Source organism: Nicotiana tabacum, chromosome 13 (genome assembly GCF_000715075.1).
Source record: "Nicotiana tabacum cultivar K326 chromosome 13, ASM71507v2, whole genome shotgun sequence".
Taxonomy (NCBI): Eukaryota; Viridiplantae; Streptophyta; class Magnoliopsida; order Solanales; family Solanaceae; genus Nicotiana; species Nicotiana tabacum.
The window spans coordinates 124,869,502-124,895,863 of NC_134092.1; the positions used below are offsets into that span (position 1 = coordinate 124,869,502).

Sequence of the window (26,362 nt, forward strand, 5' to 3'; positions counted from 1 at the left end):
GATGTCACACACCGTATTGGGGTGGGGTGGATGAAGTGTAGGTTAGCATCTGGAGTCCTGTGTGACAAGAGAGTGCCACCGATACTCAAAGGTAAGTTTTATAGAGCGGTGGTTAGACCGGCCATGATGTATGGGGCTGAGTGTTGGCCTATTAAGAACTCACATATCGAGAAGATGAAAGTAGCAGAAATGAGGATGTTGAGGTGGATGTGCGGGCACACTATGATGGATAAGATCACGAATGATGATGTTCAGAAAAAGGTGGGTGTGACTCTCATTGATGACAAGATGCGGGAAGCGAGGCTCAGATGGTTCGGGCACGTTCAGAGGAGAAGCACAAATACTCTGGTAAGGAGGTGTGAGCGGTTGGCTTTGGAAGGCACAAGAAGAGGTAGAGGGCGACCTAAGAAGTATTAGGGAGAGGTAATCAGGTAGGACATGGCGAGACTTCAGATTTCCGAGGACATAGCCCTTGATAGGAAGCTTTGAAGGTCGAGTATTAGGATTGTAGGTTAGGAGATAGTTGAGTCTTTTCCTACTTCGTACCTTTGTGAGGCTAGTCTGATAGAATTTTTTTTTTAGACTGCTAGTGGTTAATGTTGTGTCTTACTGCTATTTCGTTTTTCATAGCGCCAAGTCTATATAATGGCTATCGCTTTTGCTTTTCATCTATTTTCTGGTCTTTATAATGCTGTTATTATTTCTATATTGTCTCGTTTCGTCTTCTTGAGCCGAGGATCTTTCGGAAACAGTCTCTCTACTCCCTCGGGTAGGGGCAAGGTCTCCGTACACACTACCCTCCCCATACCCTACTAGTGAGATTTCACTGGGTCGTTGTTGTCGTCGTCTCTGTAATTGACACTTAAAACAGTTAAACATGCAAAAATATGACCATATCTCATAAAGTAAAAACAGAAAAGCATTAATTAGACTCTTTGGCTTGTATGCTCGTAAAAATGAACTTGAAATACCCTTTTTCACCATGCAAATTGCTTGCTTGCTCGGATCAATAAGAAAACAATTTTCTAGGGTTCATAACCATTCAACTCACTCATTCATATATTTGCCTACTTGTTTCCCCTGTGCCAGCTCACACTAATCTTTATGATGGAAAGTTATTGTTTTACTAACGTGAGAACTAAAACTTAATTCCTGATACGCTTTTTAATAATAAAATCCCAGAGTATTGAGGGAAATTTGATAGCTCGACTGAAACAGTATTATTTTTTTATAACCGTAATATCCCGGCCAGCTTGTGCGCACATCGACTAATTGCACGAGGCACCTATGATTTCCCACCGGCATAGGTACCGGGTAACTCTATCCACAAAGTTTGAGCATATTCAGTCAATTGAAAAGCTCAAATAGCTCTATCTTCAGAGTTCGGTTCAGCTAATGCTGCTCTTGGATTCAAGACATCATTCGCTACTTAAGACACGGTAGAAAAAGAACCACTTTTTTGACACCATCCTCCATGTAGTCAACAAAACCCTTTTATCTATTTTAGTTTTACAAATCACATCAAGAAAAATAAACAGAATAAATAACACACTATCACTGTGAAAGTACAGAAAAAATCACGCTTCTTCTTCATTCTTTATGTGCTACACTTCAAAAATTCTTCAAGGGCTCCGACATCTAAACTATCTTTTCCTGCTTTTCAACAGAACATTCATGGATGAGGCCGCTCCTCGAAAGCTTATTTGCGCCTCTTCATACTGAAACCATCTGTACCCCTTCTCTATCGTCAAAATTCATGAAGAGAACTGGACATCTTCTCTCAAGCCATCTTATTTTGAATTTGCCGATGGATATGCACTAGAAACTCGACGTATGAAAGTCCACTTTGTGTCTTGTCTTCTACCATGTGTGAGAAAAATAACATGCCTAACAAAGAGAAATTCAAACGTTAAGAACATACTAGTGGCAAGACCAAGAATGAACATCATATGAAGAAAAACATTTGAGCTTCTCATTCCAAATCAATCTGACAGGAGCATGCTTCTTGCATGTAGAAATCCTTTGGGAGATGTTTGTATAATCATTCTTTTTGCCTCATTGGTATTTAAAGCTATACGGCTTAAAAGAAGAGTAGAAGACAGCCTGCTACGATACAATAGTTCTAACCTCACATAAACCTAGGAATTAATAGTGATTTTTTTAAAACTTGCAAATCTGGAATGGCTAAAGGTGAGTTAATAAACAAAGCGAGGATGATTAGTCATTGCAAGATCTCATATGAAGTATTAACACCAGGCAGCTATGAATGCAGGGTAAATATTTGATTGATTAAAATGATTAAACTATTTAGATCAGTTTGATGATTAGTTATTCCGTCCCTTCTCCTTTCATCCACTTCATGACTAATTTACGATTTTGTGCAATTTTGTGGGGTGGGTGGGGGGTGGGTGTTAAAAGACTGAGGGTAGAAGTGAGAAAAGATGGTGTGGATACAAACCTGATGGATCCCCCTTTTTGCATAATTTTAAGCTGCAAAGATCAGAATGAGAACATTTCAGAAATTAGAAATATTAAGTGTTATAGGTAAGACTTCACCATTTACATTCCTTTTGATTTATAAGTAATGAAATGTAATTGAGGGACCATCTCCTAAAAGGTAGAAGTAAAGAGAGGAGCAAATACACATAAAAAGAAGAATCATACCGGAGAAAGTTACACCTTTGGCGTCTAATATCATTAATGATATCGTTGAGCTTCTTAGAAAGTGGATTGTCATACTGCTGCAGAACAAACTGAGGAGAAATATGGAAAATTCAGAATTTAAGCAGAGGAGCTAAATTATAATAGGTAATTGCTTCGCTTCACCAAGGAAAAAAAAAAGAAACATTTGATTGCTCTGTCCATCAAGAACCTAACAAACCCAAGAGACTAATAAGTTGGAGAACAAAGTATAAACAAACAGCATACAGGAGACCCCAACCCCACCCAAAAAACAAACCCAAGTCTACTTTTAAGATGGAACTTTGTCGAACGAAATGGCACAAAAACAAACCATCAAATAGGAGAGGGTGGCTGAATGCAAGCATCATACTTTGCTTGCAATAACTTACCCGACTGACACATCTGACCACCATGGATTCATACAGTTTAACCGAAGCAATCAAGAATAATATATACAGCCTAAACACCTTCTTTAACCCCCCTCTTTTTCTCCTTCCTGAGGATCCTAGGAAAACAGGTGCTGAGAATGTTTTCCCCTCTTTTACCTCCTCGTACATTTAGAATAATATTACCAATCAACAGGGAAAGACATGCCAATTTACCTGAGCAGGAATTTCTTCAACAGATGAAATGCCTAGCAGCTGACGGATAGCACTAGGATCTGCAGAGTTCCCAACATATATCAAACAGTCCTCGCCATTCTCGAGAAGATAGATCCCGTTGTCACTGATCTGTTCACTGGAAAGTGGAATAGAAGGAGGAATAAGAGAATCGCCATTCTCCTGCAAGTTCAGTTACAGAATGAGATGTAAGAAATGTAATCCTAAAATAATGTTCAAAATGAATCGAGAAAATGAATAAAACTACCAAGTTGACTTAGAAAGGCAAAAGAAAAAAGGGAAGTAAATCCATAAATACATGTCCATACCTCTGTATCGAGTTCGTGAATGGCTATCAATCTAGGGTAGACCAGAGGGATTGCCAATGGAGTAGAGAGTGGGGAAACGTAATTAATCCAGAAGGACCTACTATCGATCTGTCCATCAGTTCTAAGTCCAGTGCTTTTAAGCAAAGCTGAAAAATTAAGAAAACTTATATTAACATAGCTATTACATTATTTTTTTCAAACAAGTTACAGGAAATAGTTTTGTAGCAACAAAGAGACTAGAGGCAGGCAGGCAGACATTCAATATTCGCTATACATACGAAGCATTCGGAAGCTAAATGCACATAATGTTTAGATGAAAAGAGTGGGTGATCATTGATTCATTTAGCTTTTCTTGGCACTATTTTCCTTCATATGATTAACATTAGCTCAACTAATATAATACACTGAATAAACAATCTTAAAGAATAACAACAAAAGGAAACCAAGGTGGAACATAGAGGAGAGGGGTATAGGCATTTTGACCAATATGTCAACTTAAATATAAAAAGGAAAAGAAAAGAAAATTATAGAAGAGAGTTAATTGTACATTATACTGCATGTATAAACCAACTCTGTTAAATCTTTGGGAAATGAAAGGCTAGGGTAAAAGGAATGCAAGATATACCCAGTGTGTAAAGAGGAAGAAGTTTAAGTGCCTCCGGAAGGATAAGTTGTCCCGAGGATGACACTGTGGCACAGAATTTACGATAAGAGTGCAGAATGTTGATGCAAAGGGTTGTCACTTGCTCTCTGATCTTTGAGAGAGGAGCAGTTGGCACTTCACTGGCCGCTGCATGCAAGAAAAATGGCATAAGTACAATTACTCTTTTAAAATAATAAACAAGGTGAAAATAAGGAACAATATGATGAAATAGCAACAGGGCATGAGATAACATTAAACATCAGAAGCAAGTAGTGTAGGCCACTTAATGACTCATGCTAGTTATTATGTGGACCACAACTGCAATTATAAACTGTAAAGAGCTATCTTCTAATAAAGAAGACCAGAGCAGTTCATAGGCACTTCTATTCCATTTATTTGGAAGCTTTGATTTTCTAGCTTCAATTTTTTCATTTATCAAAAATAAACAATTAAATACACCGTGGACTCTTGAAAAGGACGAAAATAATTATTTGCTTCGGGATATTTATCTTTGTGTGTGTGTGGGGGGGGGGGGGGGGAGGGAAGGGGGAGGGGGAGGGGGAGGGGGAGGGGGAGGAGGGGATATTAACATATAAAAAAAATAAAAGTACTAGCCTCTGGCAGAGGCAGAGAGAGAGAGAGAGGAGCAAGATGTTAAGCCCTCGTGAGATACAATATAGATTCTTCTTTGACGAAAAATCACAGGAAAAAGGAAATAAAGATGGAAGCTAAGTACAGTAGCACAAATTTGCTGCTGACTAGATTCCATATACCAATTCATTAAATGCCAAGAGTGGTGACAAGTTAGGCGTTGACTAGTCAAGAAGAAATGTGAAATAAAAAAAAGGAGTTAATTAATTATGCATTTCTACGGCAAAATATACGGTTTATTAATTTTCTCCTACACATCCAAACGAATTGATCCCTGAGGAAAACAAGGAAAATATCATTTAGCCAGTCTGCCAAAAGATATAAAAGAGGTGACATCCTACAAACACCAGTTCCCTCTACTTATTCCAGCAGTGGCAAAATTTCTTAAATTCTTTTTTGATAAGACACTTATTTTTCTTTGTCCCTCAATTTCTTCATCCGTGGTTTCGCTTTCGCATGGCATCCGAAATCACAGATCTAGACACAAAATTTACAACCCCAATTCGTTCCAAATCTGCAGAAAAATGGTTATGGGGATTATAGAAACGGGGGAGTACCATTACAGAAATAATCAGATTCAATATGGTGCCCATGGACAAGTCTGCCTGGTCAATTGGAGGAGGTATCCACGCACAATTTTAGATATATCTCGGCTATGCACATATGAGAAAGGAGCAAAACCAGTGCAGCTATTTCGGAATTAAATAAATGCATACATTATAAGAAAAAGAAAAAATGAAGTGTCAAAGATCTTGGTACAAAGAGGGGAAAGGAGGCGTAGTCGCAGAAACCAAAGATCCTTACTGAGGCAGAAAGCACATTATAGACATAAAATTTTCCCAGGAATTTTAGCACTTCAAAATTTGGGGATTGATTGAGAAGAAAAAAAGAAGATCCCCCCCCCCCCCCCAACCATTGGGAAGGCGGATGAGGAGGCTGAACTGTGAAATAAATATTGTACTTAAGAATGTGGCAGTGAATTAAGACATAGTATACTCTACCTTGCTTTAAGATGCAAGCAAATTGTGTGTCCAAGTCAGCTGATCGAAACATGTTATTCAACAAAGTTGTGCAAGGCAGAGCCAAAGTTGACACTCGGATTCTTCTTTGGCCATCGATAGTAGTGTAAAGAACGGCAGACTAGAAACACAGAAACAAGCTCTAGTAAATGGCCATCAAATTGCACCACGAAAGAAAAAGGAATAAATGAGGGAGCAGGGGTAGGGAAAAATAGACATACAGAAACAATGCAAACAGCATTGACCAAAAACTCATTGCTGAAGATGCAAACAAATTTGTACCTGAAAAGAACATTCTGAACCATCCTGCAATTTGTCATCATGTTTCAATGTCACCATAATTGTTTTGTCACAGTCAATCTGCACAATGGAAAGCTCCTTTAGAAATGAATACACTCAATTCAGAAGTTAGTCACACTAGCACATTCAACGGAGAATCAACAGTGTAATATGCACACAAAAAAGGGGAATTGACAGGCAAGCTTAATTATTCAGAGCAAATAAGCAGCAGAAATGACCGTGGAAGTTTGTATTTATCAACTAAAACCTAATACAGACAGTCTGAAAAAGATGGCAGGACAAAACTCTGTATGGTGGAGAAATCAACATCGTTCGAAATCCACTTAGAAAATCCGGCAGGGAATCGATAGAGAATCAGACAAAATAAAAATATTGAGCCTGCACCTTTGCCTCATAGTAAACTATCAACTATAGTCAAACATAATATGGGGATGCTTGGTATTCCCCAAGAAATCTGCCACAGATGCTTTGAACTTAATACAGAAGCGCACAGTTAATCTATTACATTTTAAGTTGTTGTGCTTGTACTTTTTGCTTGGGAAGTGCATAATCTTCTTCGAAGGGGGGAGGGAGTAGAGAGATAGAGAGACAAACCGCAGGTAGATCAACATCTGTTGGAATTCTTTTACAGTAATTTCCAGAGTACTCCTGAACTTGAATGCCCTGCAAATGAAACACGGTCGACATGAATTTTACACTTAAGTTCCATAAATGCTGTATGTTGCTGCTAGTTCTATGAAAGAAGCACAGGAAGACACAAAAACTGGGAAGCATACCTGACTACATCTTACACGCATTACTGCCTCAAACCCTTGGGGCCTAGTGATATTCCATCGAAGATCATTGTATAGCTTGGCAGAATCAGCAAGAGCAGAAAAAGGGAAATAGTAGTACACCTGGCACAAGTGAAACATCCTTAAAGCTCAAGCCTAGATATAAAAGATATCAAAAGGAATATGAAGTGAAGTGGCTATCATATATCGTAAGTTGCATAATAAGAATGTTCATAAATTCCATTAACAGTAAGTGCATCGTAACCAAGGGCCTCGGGGAGAAGACAAGCTAAAATAGTTACCTGCCCACCAGTAGTTTTAGGGATGACCGAGATGGAGGCAATGTCTACATATGATTGAGTTGTGAGAAACACGTCAACACAGACCTGAAGCAGTTGAGATCTAATTAATTGATGTGAACGGTCATAATATGAAAAGACCAAAGATATTCTTAACATTCTAGTTGTGCTTAATGAATCATTCTTCCACAGGCTTTTGTAACTCACCTGATACTCGGCAAACTCAATAGCCATTGTCTTCAAAGTTTTATCAGCCGGCTGAAGCAACTTGTGAGCCTCCTGCAATAGGAAAATATTCAACTCTTCTGAATAAGTAACACCATGATTTCTTTTTTTGGGGGATAAGCTAGAAAAGTTTTATTCATCGCCACATTGGTGCTGGATATGTACATTACAAAAACTCGGATCCACGTTACTCCTGGAGACATGTGATGAAATTTATCACTTATCCAAGTCATATGAATGTACCATATTCACCCGAAGGCCAAAATAGACCTGAAGAAGGAATTAGAGCTCGTTTGTGCTAGCTGAATTTAAGTGGCTTTTAAGCATGACGTGCTGAAAAGGGCTGGTATAAAACAGGGCTACAGAAGAGCAAGCGCAGGTGGTGGTATGCTATCCCAGCATGCATATGGCGGACTGAATGGACTAAAAGAAATAGAAGATGTTTTGAAGACTCTGCTAACTCTATCATGAATAAAATCTAACTGTATAATTTTGTTCTGCTCTTGGTGTAGATTGGACATGTAGACGAGGTTGAATCAGTGTTACAAATGTTAGAAGCCCAACAGGATTAGAAAGGACATATTTTGGTTGTTTTGCTTCTGAAGATATTTTAGAGTTGTAACAACACACCCTTTATGCTAGTTTATCTATTAAATTACTTTAACTTCTCATAAGAAAAAAGCATCAAGTGCTGGAAAGCACTTCTCAAGTGTCTGGGCTGAATTTATGAATAAGTAGTTCGTGTTTGGATAGAAGTGCTGAAACCAAAAATAGAGAGTTGATGTGATTGGTAAAAAAGTGCTCACATTTTCTGTTAAAAAAAATTGAAATATCTTTTTTTATTAAAGTAATAAATTATATTAATGTCTATTGGAAACCGCCTCTCCACCTTCACTAGGTAGAGGTAAGGTCTGCATACACACTACCCTCCCTAGACCCCACATGTGGGAATATACTGGGTTTGTTGTTGTTGTAATAAATTATATTAATGTTTGGGCAAAAAAGCATGCCCGTATAGGAGAAGTAAATCAAAAAGTAGAAAACCTACAAAAATAGAATAGATGATTTTCTATGAACGACAACCAATCTTCTATACAAAAGGGAACCTTATGGGTGCACCAAAAAGAAAGAAGGGATAAAATACTACTCCCCAACTGAATTAAGTTTAATTTATACACTCTCAAAAGCTCTCCTATTTCTTTCCCTCTAAAAGACCCACACAAGTGCTAGTGACGCAAGCTTTCACGCCCTGCGTCTTCTCCTTCTACCATAACTCTGACTGAACATTTCCTCTTAAACAGTGTCTGGCATCACCTCAAGTAGACATTTTTCATGTCAATAAATTGAAATGCCTATTTAATTTTCCTATTTTCCCTTTCATAAAAGTTGACAATTAAAACACAACAGCTCTCACACTTATGCATGTTAAGGACCATACTGGAAGTTTCTATGTATTCAACACTGGATATGGACAATTTTATGGCAGAGCCAACATGATAAATATGTACAATGTTTTGGGACATTCAAATATGATATAAAGGCAAAAACTAGGGGACAGTGGGTACACAACAATCTAAAAGAGAGACACCAGTGGTGGAGTAGCAAGAAGCCTTTAGCAATCAAGGAAAAGGCAGAACAAGAAAACTTAAGCGAAAAAAGCTTCAGCTAAAGGACGGATACATGCTGAACTAAAAACTGGTTCAACAAATTTACCTTTTCTGCAGCTGATACATTGGTTCTTCCTTCAGCTTCTCTAGCAGAAAGGGCTCCAATACCAGTAGATGGCAGGACTATAAAAATAGCAAGTACATCCAACACTTAGAAATGTATAACAATTTGTGTGGTCAAAGGTGCCCACTCATGCAACAGATCATTTCCATGAAATATAACATCATAGGACTTGTGAACTTGTTGATGCACCAGGTGAAGGAGAAAAAAGGAATTATAAGACAATTGCCTAAAGCATGCTTCTATTTTACAAAGTATTCAGTCCAAATATTTGATGAGAGTTTCAAAACCATGAATTTACTGAAAATACAATCCAAACATAGCTATCCTAGTAATACTTCAATATTAAAACCACCGGACAGTGCCATAGAAAGCAATCCTTTTATGGATCATCCTATTTAAGCAGCTTGCATTGGACACCGAAGTTGAGCATAAATTAATAAAAGCAAAACAGTCAATCAGCAATGTACTGCAAACAAGAGAGGGAGAAATCAGAGCTAAAACATTTTAAACACAAGCACGCGGAGAAAGATATAGTCTTGATTTTAGACACAGAAGGTTGTACATGATACTTATAGTTCACTGCACTTAACACCTTACCTGATTGAAACACAAGAAGTTTGCCTCCAGTGCTTTTCATTGCCAAGAAAGCAGCCTGAAGTAACAAAACGCAAAGTAAGAATCAATTGACCATCAGATTGATGGTTATACTTGCAATCATTCATCTGCATGCAACAACACAATAATAAATTTTCCAATCTCTTTCTCAGAATGGAAAAGTCTCACGCAACCGTGGTGAGCTAACTAGTCACATTTTAGAAGGAATGCAGAAAATACTTTTTCCATCTATGGATCAATGAGGCAATATAAAACAAGTGGATGTGTGATCAAATACAACTTGGGAAACTAACTTCATGTAAAGCATTGGTACCTTGACTGCAGCCCCAAAAGCTGAATCAGCAGTCCTGTTATTCTGGAACATTGTTGGGATGCTTTCTAGGAGAAGCTCTAGGTGCTGACGGCACTGAAAACACAACCGAGCAACCACATTCACATGATGCACTGAAATTCTTAGTCGTTTCGCTTTAAGGGGAAAATGAACAGAAAGTTGGTCAACATCATGCAGAACTAACCTCCGAGAGCTGCACAATAACATCGGTTTGAAGGGGGGTGTAAACATCTTGGACATCAGGGACTATAAGCATCAATGGCTGCAAAGGTAGATCCAGAATAGACTTATCAGAAAACAGGCACTTCACCAACATAAACCATTTTCCACAACCCTAATTCCATTTTAGAATCTATTTCAAAAGAACAACGAACAAATCATATCGGAGAAGAATGGCATGAGTGAAATAGAATCCAAATATACCAGGAAGAATAAAGAGAGAACTGCATAATCAAGCACAATAGAGCAATTAGGCAGTAAAGGAGACAAGCAGGTAATTAAGGCAGAGAAGTCTAGAAGGGCAATAAAGTAACTCTTTTGTGAAGGCTAATATTTTTTTCCTACCACCCTATGACTTAATCACAGACAAGACAAGAAAAATGAATAAGGACAAATTTACTTTGTTTTAGTAAGTGCTGCTAACTCCCTCTCCCCAGATGTCTTGGTTAAAGATTTTGTTTATTTTTATTCACTTATAGAAATTCTGTTAGATGATATGAAAAAACACAGTTTTTTATAGAAATTCTTTCAGATATGCATTAAGTTAATCATCTGGGCAACACCTTCCTGAAATCCAACAAGAACCATTTCACTAGTTTTGCATTCTTCCCCTTAAAAGTAATTGTCAATTCATCATTAGCACACAAAGAGAAAAAGGCAAAGATAACTGATTAAGATTCAACACTGATTTCAAAGCTCCTTTTAATTTCAGATGTTAAAGCTTAATTTAGCATAATCAAACTCATCTGAATGTGTCAAACCTGCTGTAATGCACGCTTGAGATTGTAAAAGTGGATAGTTGAGTCAAATGTAGCAACTCCAACCAATGTCCGAGGACCTTCCTGCAATAAAAGTTGTCAATGTCAAAGACAGCTGATAAACTTTCCAAGAATTAAAATTATGCATTAAAATCAAATACAAAAGTGCAGCTTAGCTGAATAATATCAAAAATAGTATTTATTCCCTAATCCATGCAGTGAACGCGAAATTCTAACCGCTTGCTGACCCCATCTTTCCCAAGTTCCAGTAGATCATAGGTAGCTGTTTTTACCACATCACCTCTGGTTCATTCAGCTAGTAAAAATGACACCAGATGACGAGGAAAGAACCCCTCAATCGAAGACATTCAAGGGTTCACCTAAATCCTTTTGTCATGTTCATCATTTTCCTTAGACCTTCTGGAATGATTAAAGACATTGCTTCATCACTAAGGAGATGTGAATCACAGGTTATCGCGTCATAATCTCTTCATCTTACAGGCAATAGTTTGCCTAAACACCCCTCCCCCCCCCCCCCAAAAAAAAAAAAACAGCCACAGACGCATAACGCTCTCTTGGATAAACCAAGGTTACCGGGCAGCATTTGCGCAACACCGCAGTATTCAGATGGAGACAAACTGGGTTCTCCATAAATCATACACATCAATAACCTTTTTCGTCATCTCAAACAGACAAATTAAACGGGTACTAGCTTCAGCTTGCTTCGCTACATCAGAAGTTCTAATTAACCTCACTGATTTAGTACAAAACAGTGACGGATTAATGATGATTCCACTTGAGAAGACAAAACAAATACTTTTCTATCTCGGTAATCTAAAGGTACAAAAACTGCATGCTGCATCACCATAAACGACTTACAGGGAGATCAGTAATAACTTGGCTGATCGCACTGCAAGCAGCTGCAGTTGCACCAGTCTGTATGGCATTCATGGAAACGTCTATTAGGAAGAAATATACAGCCGGCATGGGATCTCGCACCTGAAATACAAGACAAAATTCCAAGTTATTACTGCAAAATTCATGAAGTTAAAATTTGAATTAAGGAACTGTCAATAAATGTCTCTGTCAAAGTATTAGTTTAATTTTCTAAATGTGAGATCCTACTCGTCCACACTACTAACACCCTCAACCTATTGACTCTGCTGTCAACAAATCACACAGTATTCTCGGAGCAATAATTTGACAAGTCTACCAGAGTTCAACATTTCACATCTCCCATTCATTGCTTACTGGACCCTTCTCCTCCTCCCCACATTCCTCTCTAGCTTTCTCTCTGTATGTATTATATTTATACTACTTCAGGAGTTCAATGCTGAAAAAGATTTTGTGACGAATAATATACAGCACAACTGTTTTCTCCTCAAGTCTAAGGTAGACACCAAAAGAATGCTCATCAGTAGAATATTTTCTTCTCCTTTTTCCTTTTTTTTTTTTTTTTTGAATAAGTTAAATCAGCAACAGAATAGCAGACAGATAGCAACAACCTGGTGCTAAAAAGGTAACACAAGAGCCGACATTTGGAATAGATAGAAAAGGGTGCTGTGAACTGCAAGATTCCAGAATTACAATCCACTATGCCTCAATCTCAAATTAGTGTTTTCTTTATTATTTATTACTCCCTCAATAAGCTAAATGTGTCATCTAAATTGACACAGAGGGAGTAAATTTTTTATAACAACCTCATTTTCAAATTAGTTGATATTGCAATATAAATCCTATGTATTCATTCCACTCTATTCTGGTCCATTTCCTAGCTTCCCCGAACATTAAAACAAGTTTAGATAGTAAATTTGAAAGCTCAAAGATGCTTAAACTGAAAGTTCAGCGTCAGGAATGTCAACTTAGTATGACATTACAGCTATAAAGTCATGTAATCACATCCCAAACCAATGTTCTAAAAGGTACCAACCATATATTCCTTGGTAGCGACAAACTCAACAGTTCCTCGGCATAGTTCGGGCCTTTCATCAGCATCTCTACGCCTGCCATCTGGACCCAAGTTGCAGTGATAGTCACGTGGAGTTTCATCGGTATGCCCTGCAAAAAGAAGCCAACAAGCATAACTACATTACAGCACAATTTCATTCAAAATGCAGCATTAGGAAATTGAAAATGGTTCTACATTCGATTTATTCACTGAAGCTGATGGCAATAGGAGTTTAATCCATTTTCCTTTTAGGGTCGGTTGTTTTGGAAATATGCAATCTGTGAATAGCATAGACACTGGCCAATTGGTCTTCAACAAGGAGATTGAACGTTTTCTACTATATCACAATCATGCATATCCACTAGGAAGCAGTGGCGGACCCAGGATTTTATACAAGCGGGTTCAATAAAAGATGACGGTGGCTATTCACATCAGTAATATCGGGTGAGACAAGTAGGGTTTGAACACTTTTTTTGTTCTTAAATAATTTAAACAAATATACTTTTATGTTTTATCAAAATTTAAGAAAGAAATAAACAAATTCACTTTGTAGATAGGTTAATTTTTGAAGTAGGTAAAACTGTAAAATAATGTGTATTGATTTCAGGAAAAAAAAATAAAGTGAAATAGAAAACAGACAAAAGTAAGAATAATAAATACAGAAGGGATAATCTGTCTTGTGCACACATAACTCCGGCCCACTAGAGATTACAAAACAAAATGTACAGGAACGCCCACAAGTGGGATTGGAACACAACACCTTCCATACATTTTGAACCCTCTTTACCACCTCAACAGACAGTGCACTTTGTTAAAGCGGGTTCAAATTTATATTTCTATACGTATTTTCGTTGTTTCAAATATTATTTACTAATATATACAATGTAATTTCTCAGCGAAGCGGGTTCAACTGACCCCACTTGACACCATGTGGGTCCGCCCCTGCTAGGAAGGATGATTCAGGAAATACAAGCTATACCATAGAAAATGGCAGAGGTCTTGCTGTCAAAGCAGGACCAGATCACTAAAAATAGGATGGCCAATGTTGAAGCCAGCTTGTGCGCACATTGTCTATGTGAATCCCCAACATGAGAGAGAGAGAGAGAGAGAGAGAGATAGAATGTTAGTGTTGGTAAATACCTGATTATTACAACAATATGTGCCCTGAATTTAGCCTGTTTGGCCAAGCTTTTTTTGGGGCCAAATGTGCTTTTTTGGCCAAAAGTACTTTTGGCCAAAAATTGAGGTGTTTGGCCAAGCTTTTGGAAGGAAAAAAAGTGCTTTTGAGGAGAAGCAGAAGCAGTTTTTGAGAAGCAGAAAAAAGTAGCTTCTCTCCAAAGGAACTTTGCTGAGAAATACACTTAATAGAGTTTTCAAAAGCTTGGCCAAACACTAATTACTGCTCAAAAGTGCTTTTCAAATTAATTAGTCAAACACAAACTGCTTCTCACCAAAAGCAATTTTTTAAAAAGTACTTTTGAGAAAAGCACTTCTCAAAATAAGCTGATTTTAGAAGCTTGGCCAAACAGGCTATTAGTCAACCTATAGGATCGTCTTAATATATATATCAATGTTACTTTCGAACAGCACTTATATCTCAAGTTGGTCCAGAAAAGACTGTTAAAAGATATTTATTTCTTAATTGTTTCTTATGAAATGCAAGGCGTAAGAGTAAGAAGGCTCACATGTTCTCAGATCACCAGTAAAAATGTATATTAGACGCCTGAAAATGTGCTTATGGTTTTCATTAAAATAGTTAGAGCAGAAAATATCTAGAACAATGTAAAGTTGATGTTTCTATGTAGTGTCCTGTGGTTTTTCGCAAAACACCACGTCCTAGCTATGTTGGATTTCAATCTTGAGTCCCTAAATAATATCTAGAGCCGTGCTCTAAACTCCAAACATCACATAACAGTAAGTTAGTGGGAATAAATAAATTTCATTCTTACCACACAAGTTACAGATGAAACGTCTTCCTTGATCAATAAACTTCACGAAAGGATTTATATAGCCTTTGCAACGAGAGCACCGAACAGGACCACTTTCCCCAAAATCAACCACCTATCAAGGAAAGCAACAAGAAGGTAAAAGAACTAACAAATTAATTCATTCTGCCTTCATTAAGCTACAGAATCAATTTACACTATTCAAGTGCTCCTACGTGCTCAGAAAATGAAGTAAGCTTAACAGATATATAACAGGCATAAACCTAGAACTTCTAATGATTAATAGAAACAATTTCCACTCTAGGGATCACAATTCGTCCCTTTTGGCCACCAATAAGAAAAAGGAAAACCACACCTGGCCGCCAAGAGTCACTACAGTCAACTGTGCATCTTAGCATACATCATCACCCACGCAAGTCCAAACCTTCTCAGAATTTCCCACCACACAACAATATGCTATCCAACAATGTAAGAGGTGATTCACATCTTCTTCTGAGTACTCTTCCTCTTCCTCTTCCTCTTCCTCCAATTCTCGGCCGTCAAGATTACCCCCTTGGCAAGTTAGCCAAGTGAAAAAACACACCTTCCTCAACACCCTTGGGATCCATATTGAGATGTGTTGAAAAAAATGACTACTCCCTAATCAGAAGCTTTTCATAATAGCATTTAACAGAAAGTATGATGTTATCCCCAGCCCCCCATCACCATACATCATGTCTATCTGGTACAGTTCTTTGTTTGTGAAGCAATTCAACCAAACTTCGAAATTCTGCAAACTCACAAGTTCCTCCTAAACCTCAAACCGCATTGCATAAAACATTATGAGAGAACTAGGAAAGAAACTGTTGCTAGACGTGTAAAGCTCAAATAAGATAGTGACTTTTACAAACGAGAGAATACATTTTAATTTAGTTACCGAATTTTGTATTTTTTTTCTCTTTGATAACCGAGAAATTCCCGAAGGCCATGGTGCATGGTTCGAATCAGTGGATAATGGGCCTGCCCCTCTACCCTTTGTTAATTTACAGCATGTATATAGTGTAGTATTGTCCCACATTGGTAGAGGAGTAGTATGTCCTTGTATAGTATAGCTATAAATAAGGACCTCTTGTGTAGTATTATTCATTCATTCAATATATCAATAACATATTTTCTCCCGTGCCTTCTCACATGGTATCAGAGCAATTGTGAGAGACTTATCGCTGTGCATAAATTCCAGCGATTCCGGGAAAGAGAAATCAGTATTTTTTTTAAGGTTGTTTTCTATCTGCTTCATTTCTGTCAGTGTTGTGCAAAATCCAACACTACCACAAGAGTCGTCACTGTCCGGCGACCAAACCCCAGTGAACAACTCCGGCAGAAGCAGCCTCACGCGCCTCCACGCGCCACCAGAAGCTCACGCGCGTGAGCTCACGCGCCGGCGCGTACGACCACTTCCGGCCATTTTTTGAAAATCTTCTTTCAGAACAGTTGGGTCGCCTGGTAATTCCGATCCTACCCCTACTGTTTTCATTTCATTCCGACAACTTTGAGTTTTTCCGGTAGCTACAGTACTATTCCGACAGCTACAGTAGATTCCGGCAGCTACAGTATTTCAGTATTCTGTTTCTGTGTTTCCGTACACTGTTTAAGTGGATTACAGTTGATTCTTTCTCCTATTTGGTAATAATTTGCAACAATGTCTTTGGGATTTGATGCTTTTGGGTCTACAAACATGAGTTCTGGAAACTCTAGTGCTATTATTACCTCGGAACCTTTAATGGGAGGTTCAAACTACTTAGCTTGGGCTTCATCTGTCGAGTTATGGTGTAGAGGTCAAGGTGTTCAAGAACATCTAATCAAACAGTCTAGCGATGGAGATGAAAAGGCAATAGCACTTTGGGCAAAAATCGATGCTCAGTTATGTAGCATCTTGTGGCGATCTATTGATTCCAAGTTGATGCCCTTGTTTCGTCCATTCCAGACATGTTATTTGGTTTGGGCAAAGGCACGCACCTTATACACTAATGACATATCTCGCTTCTATGATGTGATATCACGGATGACAAACTTAAAGAAGCAGGAATTGGATATGTCTACTTACTTGGGTCAAGTACAGGCAGTCATGGAGGAATTTGAGAAGTTGATGCCAGTTTCGGCTAGTGTGGAAAAACAACAAGAGCAGCGACAGAAGATGTTTCTCGTTCTTACCCTCGCTGGACTTCCTAATGATCTTGATTCAGTACGCGATCAGATTTTGGCTAGTCCGTCTGTCCCGACAGTTGATGAATTATTCTCTCGATTACTCCGCCTTGCTGCAGCATCAAGTCCACTAGTGAGCTCATCACAGATACTTGATTCCTCTGTTCTTGCATCCCAGATAATGGATGTTCGGGCATCTCAAACTATGGAGCATAGACGAGGAGGAGGTCGTTTTGGAAGATCTAGACCCAAGTGTTCTTATTGTCACAAACTTGGACACACTCGTGAAATGTGTTATTCCTTACACGGTCGTCCACCCAAAAATGCTTACATTGCTCAGACCGAGACTCCAGGTAACCAAGGATTTTCTTTATCTAAAGAAGAATATAATGAGCTCCTTCAGTATCGAGCAAGTAAGCAGACATCTCCACAAGTAGCCTCAGTTGCTCAGACTGATACTTCTGTTTCTGGTAATTCTTTTGCTTGTGTTTCCCAGTCTAGCACTCTTGGCCCATGGGTCATGGACTCCGGCGCTTCTGATCACATCTCTGGTAATATATCACTTTTATCAAATATTGTATATTCACAGTCTCTTCCCATTGTTACTTTAGCCAATAGATATCAAACTAAGGCAAAAGGAGTTGGACAAGCTAATCCCTTGTCTTCTATCACCCTAGATTCCGTTCTTTATGTCCCTGGCTGTCCTTTTAGTCTTGCATCTGTTAGTCGTTTGACTCGTGCCCTCCATTGTGGTATATACTTTATTGACGATTCTTTTATTATGCAGAACCGCAGTACGGGACAGACAATTGGTACAGGACGTGAATCAGAAGGCCTTTACTACCTTAACTCACTCAGTCCTTCCACAACATGTCTATCCTCCAGATCTAATCCACAGACGTTTAGGACATCCGAGTTTATCCAAACTTCAGAAGATGGTGCCTAGTTTATCTAGTTTGTCTACATTAGATTGTGAGTCGTGTCAACTTGGGAAACATACCCGAGCCTCCTTTTCGCGTAGCGTTGAGAGTCATGCAGAGTCTGTCTTCTCCTTAGTTCATTCTGATATATGGGGTCCTAGTAGAGTCAGTTCATCCTTGGGATTTCGTTACTTTGTCAGTTTCATTGATGATTATTCAAGATGTACTTGGCTTTTCTTAATGAAAGATCGTTCTGAGTTATTTTCTATATTCCAGAGTTTCTGTGCTGAAATCAAAAACCAATTTGGTGTTTCTATTCGCATTTTTCGCAGTGATAATGCCTTAGAATATTTATCTTCTCAATTTCAGCAATTTATGACTTCTCAGGGAATTATTCATCAGACATCTTGTCCTTATACCCCTCAGCAAAATGGGGTTGCTGAGAGAAAGAATAGGCACCTTATTGAGACTGCTCGCACACTTCTAATTGAATCTCGTGTTCCGTTGCGTTTTTGGGGCGATGCAGTTCTCACAGCTTGTTATTTGATTAATCGGATGCCTTCATCTCCCATCAAGAATCAGATTCCCCATTCAGTATTGTTTCCCCAGTCACCCTTATACTCTCTTCCACCTCGTGTTTTTGGGAGCACGTGTTTTGTTCATAACTTAGCCCCTGGGAAAGATAAGTTAGCTCCCCGTGCTCTCAAGTGTGTCTTCCTTGGTTATTCTCGTGTTCAGAAGGGATATCGTTGTTATTCTCCAGATCTTCGTAGGTACCTTATGTCAGCTGACGTCACATTTTTTGAGTCTAAACCTTTCTTTACCTCTGCTGACCACCATGATATATCTGAGGTCTTACCTATACCGACCTTTGAGGAGTTTACTATAGCTCCTCCACCTTCGACCACAGAGTTTTCATCCATACCAACTGTTGAGGAGTCTAGTGTTGTTCCCCCTAGTTCCCCGGCCACAGGAACACCACTCTTGACTTATCATCGTCGTTTGCGTCCTCCATCAGGCCCAACTGGTTCTCGTCCTGCGAGTACACCGATTGCACTTCGGAAAGGTATAAGGACCACACTTAACCCTAATCCTCATTATGTCGGTTTGAGCTATCATCGTCTGTCATCTCCCCATTATACTTTTATATCTTCTTTGTCCTCAGTTTCCATCCCTAAGTCTACAGGTGAAGCGTTGTCTCATCCAGGATGGCGCCAGGCTATGAGTGACGAGATGTCTGCTTTACATACAAGTGGTACTTGGGAGCTTGTTCCTCTTCCCTCAGGTAAATCTACTGTTGGTTGTCGTTGGGTTTATGCAGTCAAAGTTGGTCCCGATGGACAGATTGATCGACTTAAGGCCCGTCTTGTTGCTAAAGGATATACTCAGATATTTGGGCTAGATTACAGCGATACCTTCTCTCCCGTGGCTAAAGTGGCTTCAGTCCGTCTTTTTCTATCCATGGTTGCGGTTCGTCATTGGCCCCTCTATCAGCTGGACATTAAAAATGCCTTTCTTCACGGTGATCTTGAGGATGAGGTTTATATGGAGCAACCACCTGGTTTTGTTGCTCAGGGGGAGTCTCGTGGCCTTGTATGTCGCTTGCGTCGGTCACTTTATGGTCTAAAGCAGTCTCCTCGAGCCTGGTTTGGTAAGTTCAGCACGGTTATCCAGGAGTTTGGCATGATTCGTAGTGAAGCTGATCACTCTGTGTTTTATCGGCACTCTGCTTCAAGTCTCTGTATTTATCTGGTAGTCTATGTTGATGATATTGTTATTACTGGCAATGATCAGGATGGTATTACCAACCTGAAACAGCATCTCTTCCAGCACTTCCAAACTAAGGATCTAGGCAGATTGAAGTACTTTCTGGGTATTGAGGTTGCCCAGTCTAGCTCAGGTATTGTTATTTCTCAAAGAAAATATGCTTTAGACATTCTTGAGGAGACGGGGATGATAGGTTGCAGACCTGTTGACACTCCGATGGATCCGAATTCTAAACTTATGCCAGGACAGGGGGAGCCGCTTAGCGATCCTGCAAGCTATAGGCGGCTGGTTGGAAAATTAAATTATCTCACAGTGACCCGACATTTCCTATCCTGTGAGTGTGGTAAGTCAGTTTATGAATTCTCCCTGTGATAGTCATTGGGATGCAGTTGTCCGCATTATTCGATATATAAAATCGGCTCCAGGCAAAGGGTTACTCTTTGAGGATCGAGGTCATAAGCAGATCATTGGATACTCAGATGCTGATTGGGCAGGATCACCTTCTGATAGACGTTCTACGTCTGGATATTGTGTTTTAGCAGGAGGAAATTTGGTGTCCTGGAAGAGCAAGAAACAGAATGTAGTTGCTCGGTCTAGTGCAGAAGCAGAATATCGAGCAATGGCTATGGCAACATGTGAGCTAGTCTGGACCAAACAATTGCTCAAGGAGTTGAAATTTGGTGAAATCAGTCGGATGGAACTTGTGTGCGATAATCAAGCCGCCTTTCATATTGCATCAAATCCGGTGTTCCATGAGAGAACTAAACACATTGAGATTGATTGTCACTTCGTCAGAGAAAAGATACTTTCAGGAGAGATTGCTACAAAGTTTGTGAGGTCAAATGATCAACTTGCAGATATCTTCACCAAGTCTCTCACCGGTCCTCGTATTAGTTATATATGTAACAAGCTCGGTACATATGATTTGTATGCACCGGCTTGAGGGGGAGTGTTAATTTACAGCATGTATATAGTGTAGTATTGTCCCACATTGGTAGAGGAGTAGTATGTCCTTGTATAGTATAGCTATAAATAAGGACCTCTTGTGTAGTATTATTCATTCATTCAATATATCAATAACATATTTTCTCCCGTGCCTTCTCACACCCTTCTCCACTGAAATACCAGGCTTTTGACTGTGGCAATGTTCAAGCATGTGACCTTTGCCTAACCCACACATCACATGTTGTGCTCTTACCGCTAGAACAAAGCCCTGAGGCCAAATTTTGTACTCTTTTCTCTTTATGTAAAAGAAACGACAAAGTGTTAAACAGCAGTGGTTTCACTTTGTTTTTCCCCTTTTATTAAGGTATTCATTTTTATTTTTATTTATTGGATGGAGGATAACTAAAAGAATATCCCTTCATCACATAAAGTATGTTCATAATGAGGTAACTTCTCATTACAGAACATCCTCAATATATTTGTCAACCTAGGTACGCAAACGAAAGCCACAAAGATGCAACTAATTATCCAAAAGTCAGTATAATCCCTAAGTTTTCACTACCATCTCCTAAAAGCACAGATAAGAATAACAAACATTTATTAGCTCATTCCATTTCCTGAACTACTACCTCCCCAGCACTTGATCACTGTTAGATCTCTAGATATCTCGGTTTATCTAGTGCCAGTAAAGTTTCAAGACTAGCTCATCTTTGTTTTACCTTTCTTTTTTCTGCTCTCCTCTCCTTCTATGGTATGACCATTTTCCCGGCGTTCTTCATACCACTTAGATAGCAAGACTTGTAACACTTTTACTAACTAGAGTGCGAAACACTCGTCCAGCATAAAAAGATGCCTTCGTCACTACTACCATCTACTTCAAGTGACTTCCTACCACGCCACAGGTTCATACAATAGGGTTGGCATCAGAGGTTATAGCTAATGCTGACATTGACAAATTTTTATGGGTAACAGCAGCCAACTTTCTTCACACAAGTAAATGTACATTTAGCAAGAAATACTCTTGTATAAGCCTTACTGATGCAAACCACAAAATATAGATGAAATATCTGGGCAGAACTAATATCTCGCACTAGACAAAGATTCAGGTACAAAGTTTATTAACTGCAGCTTTATGTGTACTTCAGATGTTGTAAATAAAGTAGACATATAGCTAGCCTTCTTAAATTCCCTTAGGGACCGTTTGATTAGTGGGATTAGGATATTAATCGCGGTATAAAATGTCGGCTTAAATTTATCTGGTGTTTGGTTATGAGTATTAGCTAATACCCGAGCGAGCACAGAGAAGGGCTATTAAAATAAGAACATATAGATGGCAAAGAGTGCATTACATGGAGGGGCTCTTCAGATGGATGAGGAAGAGCCAAGGGCTGGACCAATAAAGCCCATGGCATTGCCGAGGTTGTCAAAAAGTCAACAGTGCATGGAATCTGTTACACAAACAGCAAGGACCAAAATTAATTAAAAATGTATGGTTAATAAGCTTTTCTTTCCATAGAAAGATGAAAGAGCATACATGCAGAAACCATAGAGGAAAGAATTGTGTTTAGACAAAAGAACAATGCAAAGAAGTTTAGTACCTGATTAAGAGTACACCTCATGTACCGTGGGCTGCAATTTCCAGTGTCCCTAACAATATAGTCACTTGTGGCAGGCTTCAAGTGGTACATAAAAGTAAATCAGGAAAAAGCAGTAAAATAAAAAAAAATAAAAAAATAGATTAATTTGAACCCTTAGGAGGCAAGCATAACTAGTTGAAGAAAAGATAGTTCATACGTAAATGCAACAGTCCAATACAACCAAGCAAGATATTATAGCCAAATGTTTTCTTTCTTTAAAGGAAATGATAATTTACCGGAGGGGGGTTGGCTTGGTTGCCTTGTCGGGTTTCATGCAGAACTACAGAGGCATTTGGAATTGGGCGCGGGATTTGATTGGGATCAACTTTTGATGGGCTGGTATGACCAATAGAAGGAGTTATCGAAGCCACTGCCTGATTTGGAAGAGGAGGCGCCATTCCGTACATACTTGGTGGTTGCATTGAACCAGGAATAGCAGAAGGCGGAGGCCCCTGCCAATAAGTAAACTCAGAATATGTACTTCGCATGAAAGTGGAAATACAATAAAAGCAAATTGAAACCAATCTACTTGATCCAAAATATCCACAGAATTTTAGAATTTCAATAGAAAACAAAGGAAAAAACACTTCTTATCAAAAACAAACTAAAGAAAACACTATATTGGAAAAGTGCCGTGTACTTTAGGGTGTTTTTGAATTAAATGTAAATTTTTTGTGAGGTTGCTATACCTCTTCTTCTAATTACAAAGGGATAGCTAGGTTGTTGTAGCTTCAGTTGTGAAAGACAGTTATCCTTTTCAGATGGTCCAGCGAAACTTCAGCAAAGTTGTATACTAAAGATTTTATTTTTATTTTTGATAAATACTTATATACTTAATATTAAAATAATGATTATATGAAATAGTGGCACATTAGATAACAAATTCATAGAAGGATTTCATTATTTACACTTTGAATTAACTTAGATAAATAGCAAATGATACTCAAAAGAAATTTTTAATAATTTTCAAGAACGTCCGAATCCCAAGCAAGGATATAAAAGCTTATAAATAAAAACAAATTCTATTTATGGAGTAAAAATAAATAAACAATAATAAAAAATATTATTTAATAACTTTGAATAATGAAAGAATTCCAAACATGTTAAAAGTTAAAAGATAAAGAAGTATCTCACATAGGTAATTTTATTAATAGCAATTACACAAAGTTGGGAAAAAAAGATAAAAAGAAAATTTATAATGCACAAACAACAACAACAACAACCAAAAAAAAAACAAAAAAAAAAACAGTGTAATCCCGCAAGTGGGAGGTCTGGGGAAGGTAGTGTGTACGCATACCTCACCCCTACCTTGAGAAGTGAGAAGATAGAGAGATTGTTTCCGATAGACCTTCGGCTCAAGGAAAGATGAAAAAAGAAGCAATAGCAACATAATGCACATAATACTAAAATGACAATTATTTAAAATAGTGGTACATTTTATTACAAATTCATAAAAAAACTTCTCTAATTATCTTTGAATGAATTAGAAATCACAAGTTCCTGAATATTATTGATTCTTTCTATCCTACAGTCATGAAGCATCTCTTCAACGCTAGATTTTGATGATTACTAAAGATCATTAAACGCATAGAATTTGATTATTAACACATCTCGTGTGACTTGTTGACCCAAAAACTTCCGTCCAGATAAAGAAATATATATCCTATGACTTCCTTCTTTTGTAGTCTATCATAGGCAAGAACTAAACATAGATCTCAGCTTCAAATATCACATATAATAAATTATACTCGGCTAATGAGTTTAGTGGAAATTCTTAACACCATGCATCTGAAGAAAACTCTATTATTTTTGTCCCTTCAATAGCATATCTAAATGACTCTATCATACCTTTTTTAATGGAAAAATACATAAATTTCACCTTTCAAAACAAGTACAATAAGACACGCATATAAAGATCACCTGATGGGGTGGCATTTGCCACGACTGTGTTCCGTAAGGGGCACCCATGGGTGGAGGCATGCCTTGACCAGGTGCTGCAAATGGAGAGGAACCTGAAGGAGGTGGCACATTCTGCAATGATCCCGAAAATGGTGCTGGCGGTTGTGTTGTAACTGGTGATGTGCTGACAGATGATGGACCGCCAAAGGGTGAGCGCATGCTCGGAGGCTGAGAAGGAGTGCCAGATGAAACCATAGCTGGTGGAGAAGCTCCAAATGGTGGCCTCATTGTATTGCTTGGAGGAGGAAATCGTGCTCCACCCTGCATCATTCCCGGCCCACCTGCAGGTGGTCCATTACTAACCGAACTAGAAATGCTTGATGGTGGCGGCACAGCTGAACCTGTTGTCAATGGCGAAGAAGCAAAAGGACCCGGAGGCCCTGGACGAGGACCCAATGCAGACGGCGGGGTTGTACCGCCAATAGAAGGAGGCATTGCACCAGGAGGAGGTGGCCGAGATGCAAAGGGAGGAGCAGATTGAGCCACATGAGGAGGGCCAGTTGGTCTAGAAGCTACATTAGGAGGCAATCCAGTGTATGGAGGACCACCACTAGGACCTCTGGGAAACACACCAGGTGGTGGAGGTCCTGGACGACTAACGGCTGGTCCACCAGCAAAAGGTGGCTGCTGCTGCCCAAATGGTGTATTATTAGGCCTAGGAGCACTAGGTGGCTGCTGCCCAAATGGGTTATTAGGCCTCGGAGCACTAGGTGACTGGTTAGGTCTATTTAATTGTAGATTTTGCATACCATCAGCAAGTGCATTAGGGTTATAGTTGGGTGGTGGTCTATTCCCTGGTCGAGGTCCCCCTGGAGCTGCCATTGATTATTCCCAAATTTCCCACCTACACAAATTCCAATTCAACTAAGTTACACAAGCTCTGTCCCACAATCACCTGATCTCGTACATAGAAATGAGACAGATAATAAACATAAAAATAGAGCATTAAAGAACTGGTGAAACATACAAAAATTACGAGGTTATAAATAATTAAAAAAGGGATAATAGCACTTTTGGTCCCTCACTTATTGGTAAATCTAATTTTGATCCTTGTGATATATGACTAATCACATTTAACCATCAACTAATTAAAATGTGTGTTAATGTCTTTTTATATATAGGAAATATGTTACTTTTAAACTTTTTTATAACTATATTACTCTCACATATGAAGTAACAGTACAAATTTAACAGAACACATTGGTAATAAATGATATAATAGTTAATAATTCATTAGAATTATGTGAATTTACAGACGGGATCAAAAGTACACATTTTAATTAATTGAAGGTCAAGAGTGCTTACCAAGAGCAAGATATCACAAGGATCAAAATCAGAATTTGTTGATATTTGAGGGACTACAAGCGCGAATTCCCCAAATTAAAAAGACTCACCAGCTGAGATGTTAATGGAATTAAAGGACGTCGCCGCCGGCAGCAAGGAAACGGCGTCGTCTGTTATGAACTGAGGATGAATTCGCCGAAACTTTTACCGTAACAAGTGAACCCGGTTTTCAATGATTCGACTGATTTCGATCTGAAGCAAAAAAAAACAATTAGATTAATAAAAATTAGATCTTTAAAAGAAAATCTAAGTCCGAAATCAAAACAAATCCAATAATTGAATACATTCACATAAACATAGCATAAAATTATCGTTTTCACATCGGGAAGAAATGTTAAACCTGAAGATCTTAGGGAAGAAGATAGCATGTGACAAGCTAGAGAAAAGGACGGGGAGTGGGTGGGTTTATAGATCAGAAATTGGTGAAGATTTCACAGAGTTCGGACAATTATTCAATGGGGAAGAAGGTCATTTAGATGTAGGTGTAAATATTTTAGTTTGCCTGTGCAAATATAGATTTTCTCAATTTTCACCTTGTTCT

General features: G+C 38.6%; 1 protein-coding gene across 3 annotated transcripts; it reads right to left on the reverse strand.

Annotated features, from left to right (window-relative positions):
• Positions 1-1,442: 1,442 nt before the first annotated feature.
• Positions 1,443-26,362, reverse strand: LOC107827176 (protein transport protein SEC24 B-like). 3 transcript variants are annotated; one of them, XM_075228474.1, is made up of 26 exons: positions 26,162-26,362; positions 25,872-26,013; positions 24,439-25,321; positions 22,755-22,970; positions 22,480-22,554; positions 22,231-22,329; positions 15,072-15,183; positions 13,105-13,232; positions 12,054-12,173; positions 11,178-11,258; positions 10,382-10,459; positions 10,180-10,272; positions 9,849-9,903; positions 9,234-9,310; positions 7,503-7,574; positions 7,299-7,382; positions 7,000-7,119; positions 6,818-6,886; positions 6,206-6,283; positions 5,906-6,044; positions 4,236-4,400; positions 3,611-3,756; positions 3,285-3,464; positions 2,665-2,753; positions 2,459-2,490; positions 1,443-1,887 (listed from the first exon to the last, which is right to left on the reverse strand). In XM_075228474.1, exons 3-26 carry the CDS (start codon positions 25,297-25,299, stop codon positions 1,781-1,783), a joined length of 3,276 nt encoding a protein of 1,091 aa, XP_075084575.1. In that variant the 5' UTR covers positions 25,300-25,321; positions 25,872-26,013; positions 26,162-26,362; the 3' UTR covers positions 1,443-1,780. The 3 variants fall into 3 exon arrangements, with proteins under 3 accessions (XP_075084575.1, XP_075084577.1, XP_075084576.1); XM_075228476.1 differs by having other exon boundaries at positions 24,439-25,372; XM_075228475.1 differs by having other exon boundaries at positions 25,783-26,013.

Coding starts and splice junctions, on each gene's coding strand:
- LOC107827176 (XM_075228474.1), bottom strand. CDS start 25,299: ATGGCAGCTCCAGGGGGACCTCGACCAGGGAATAGACCACCACCCAAC. Junction 11,259..12,053: donor AAGTTATTACTGATCTCCCT/GTAAGTCGTTTA, acceptor CTTTTATTGCAG/GAAGGTCCTCGGACATTGGT. Junction 9,311..9,848: donor ACTTCTTGTGTTTCAATCAG/GTAAGGTGTTAA, acceptor CTATTTTTATAG/TCCTGCCATCTACTGGTATT.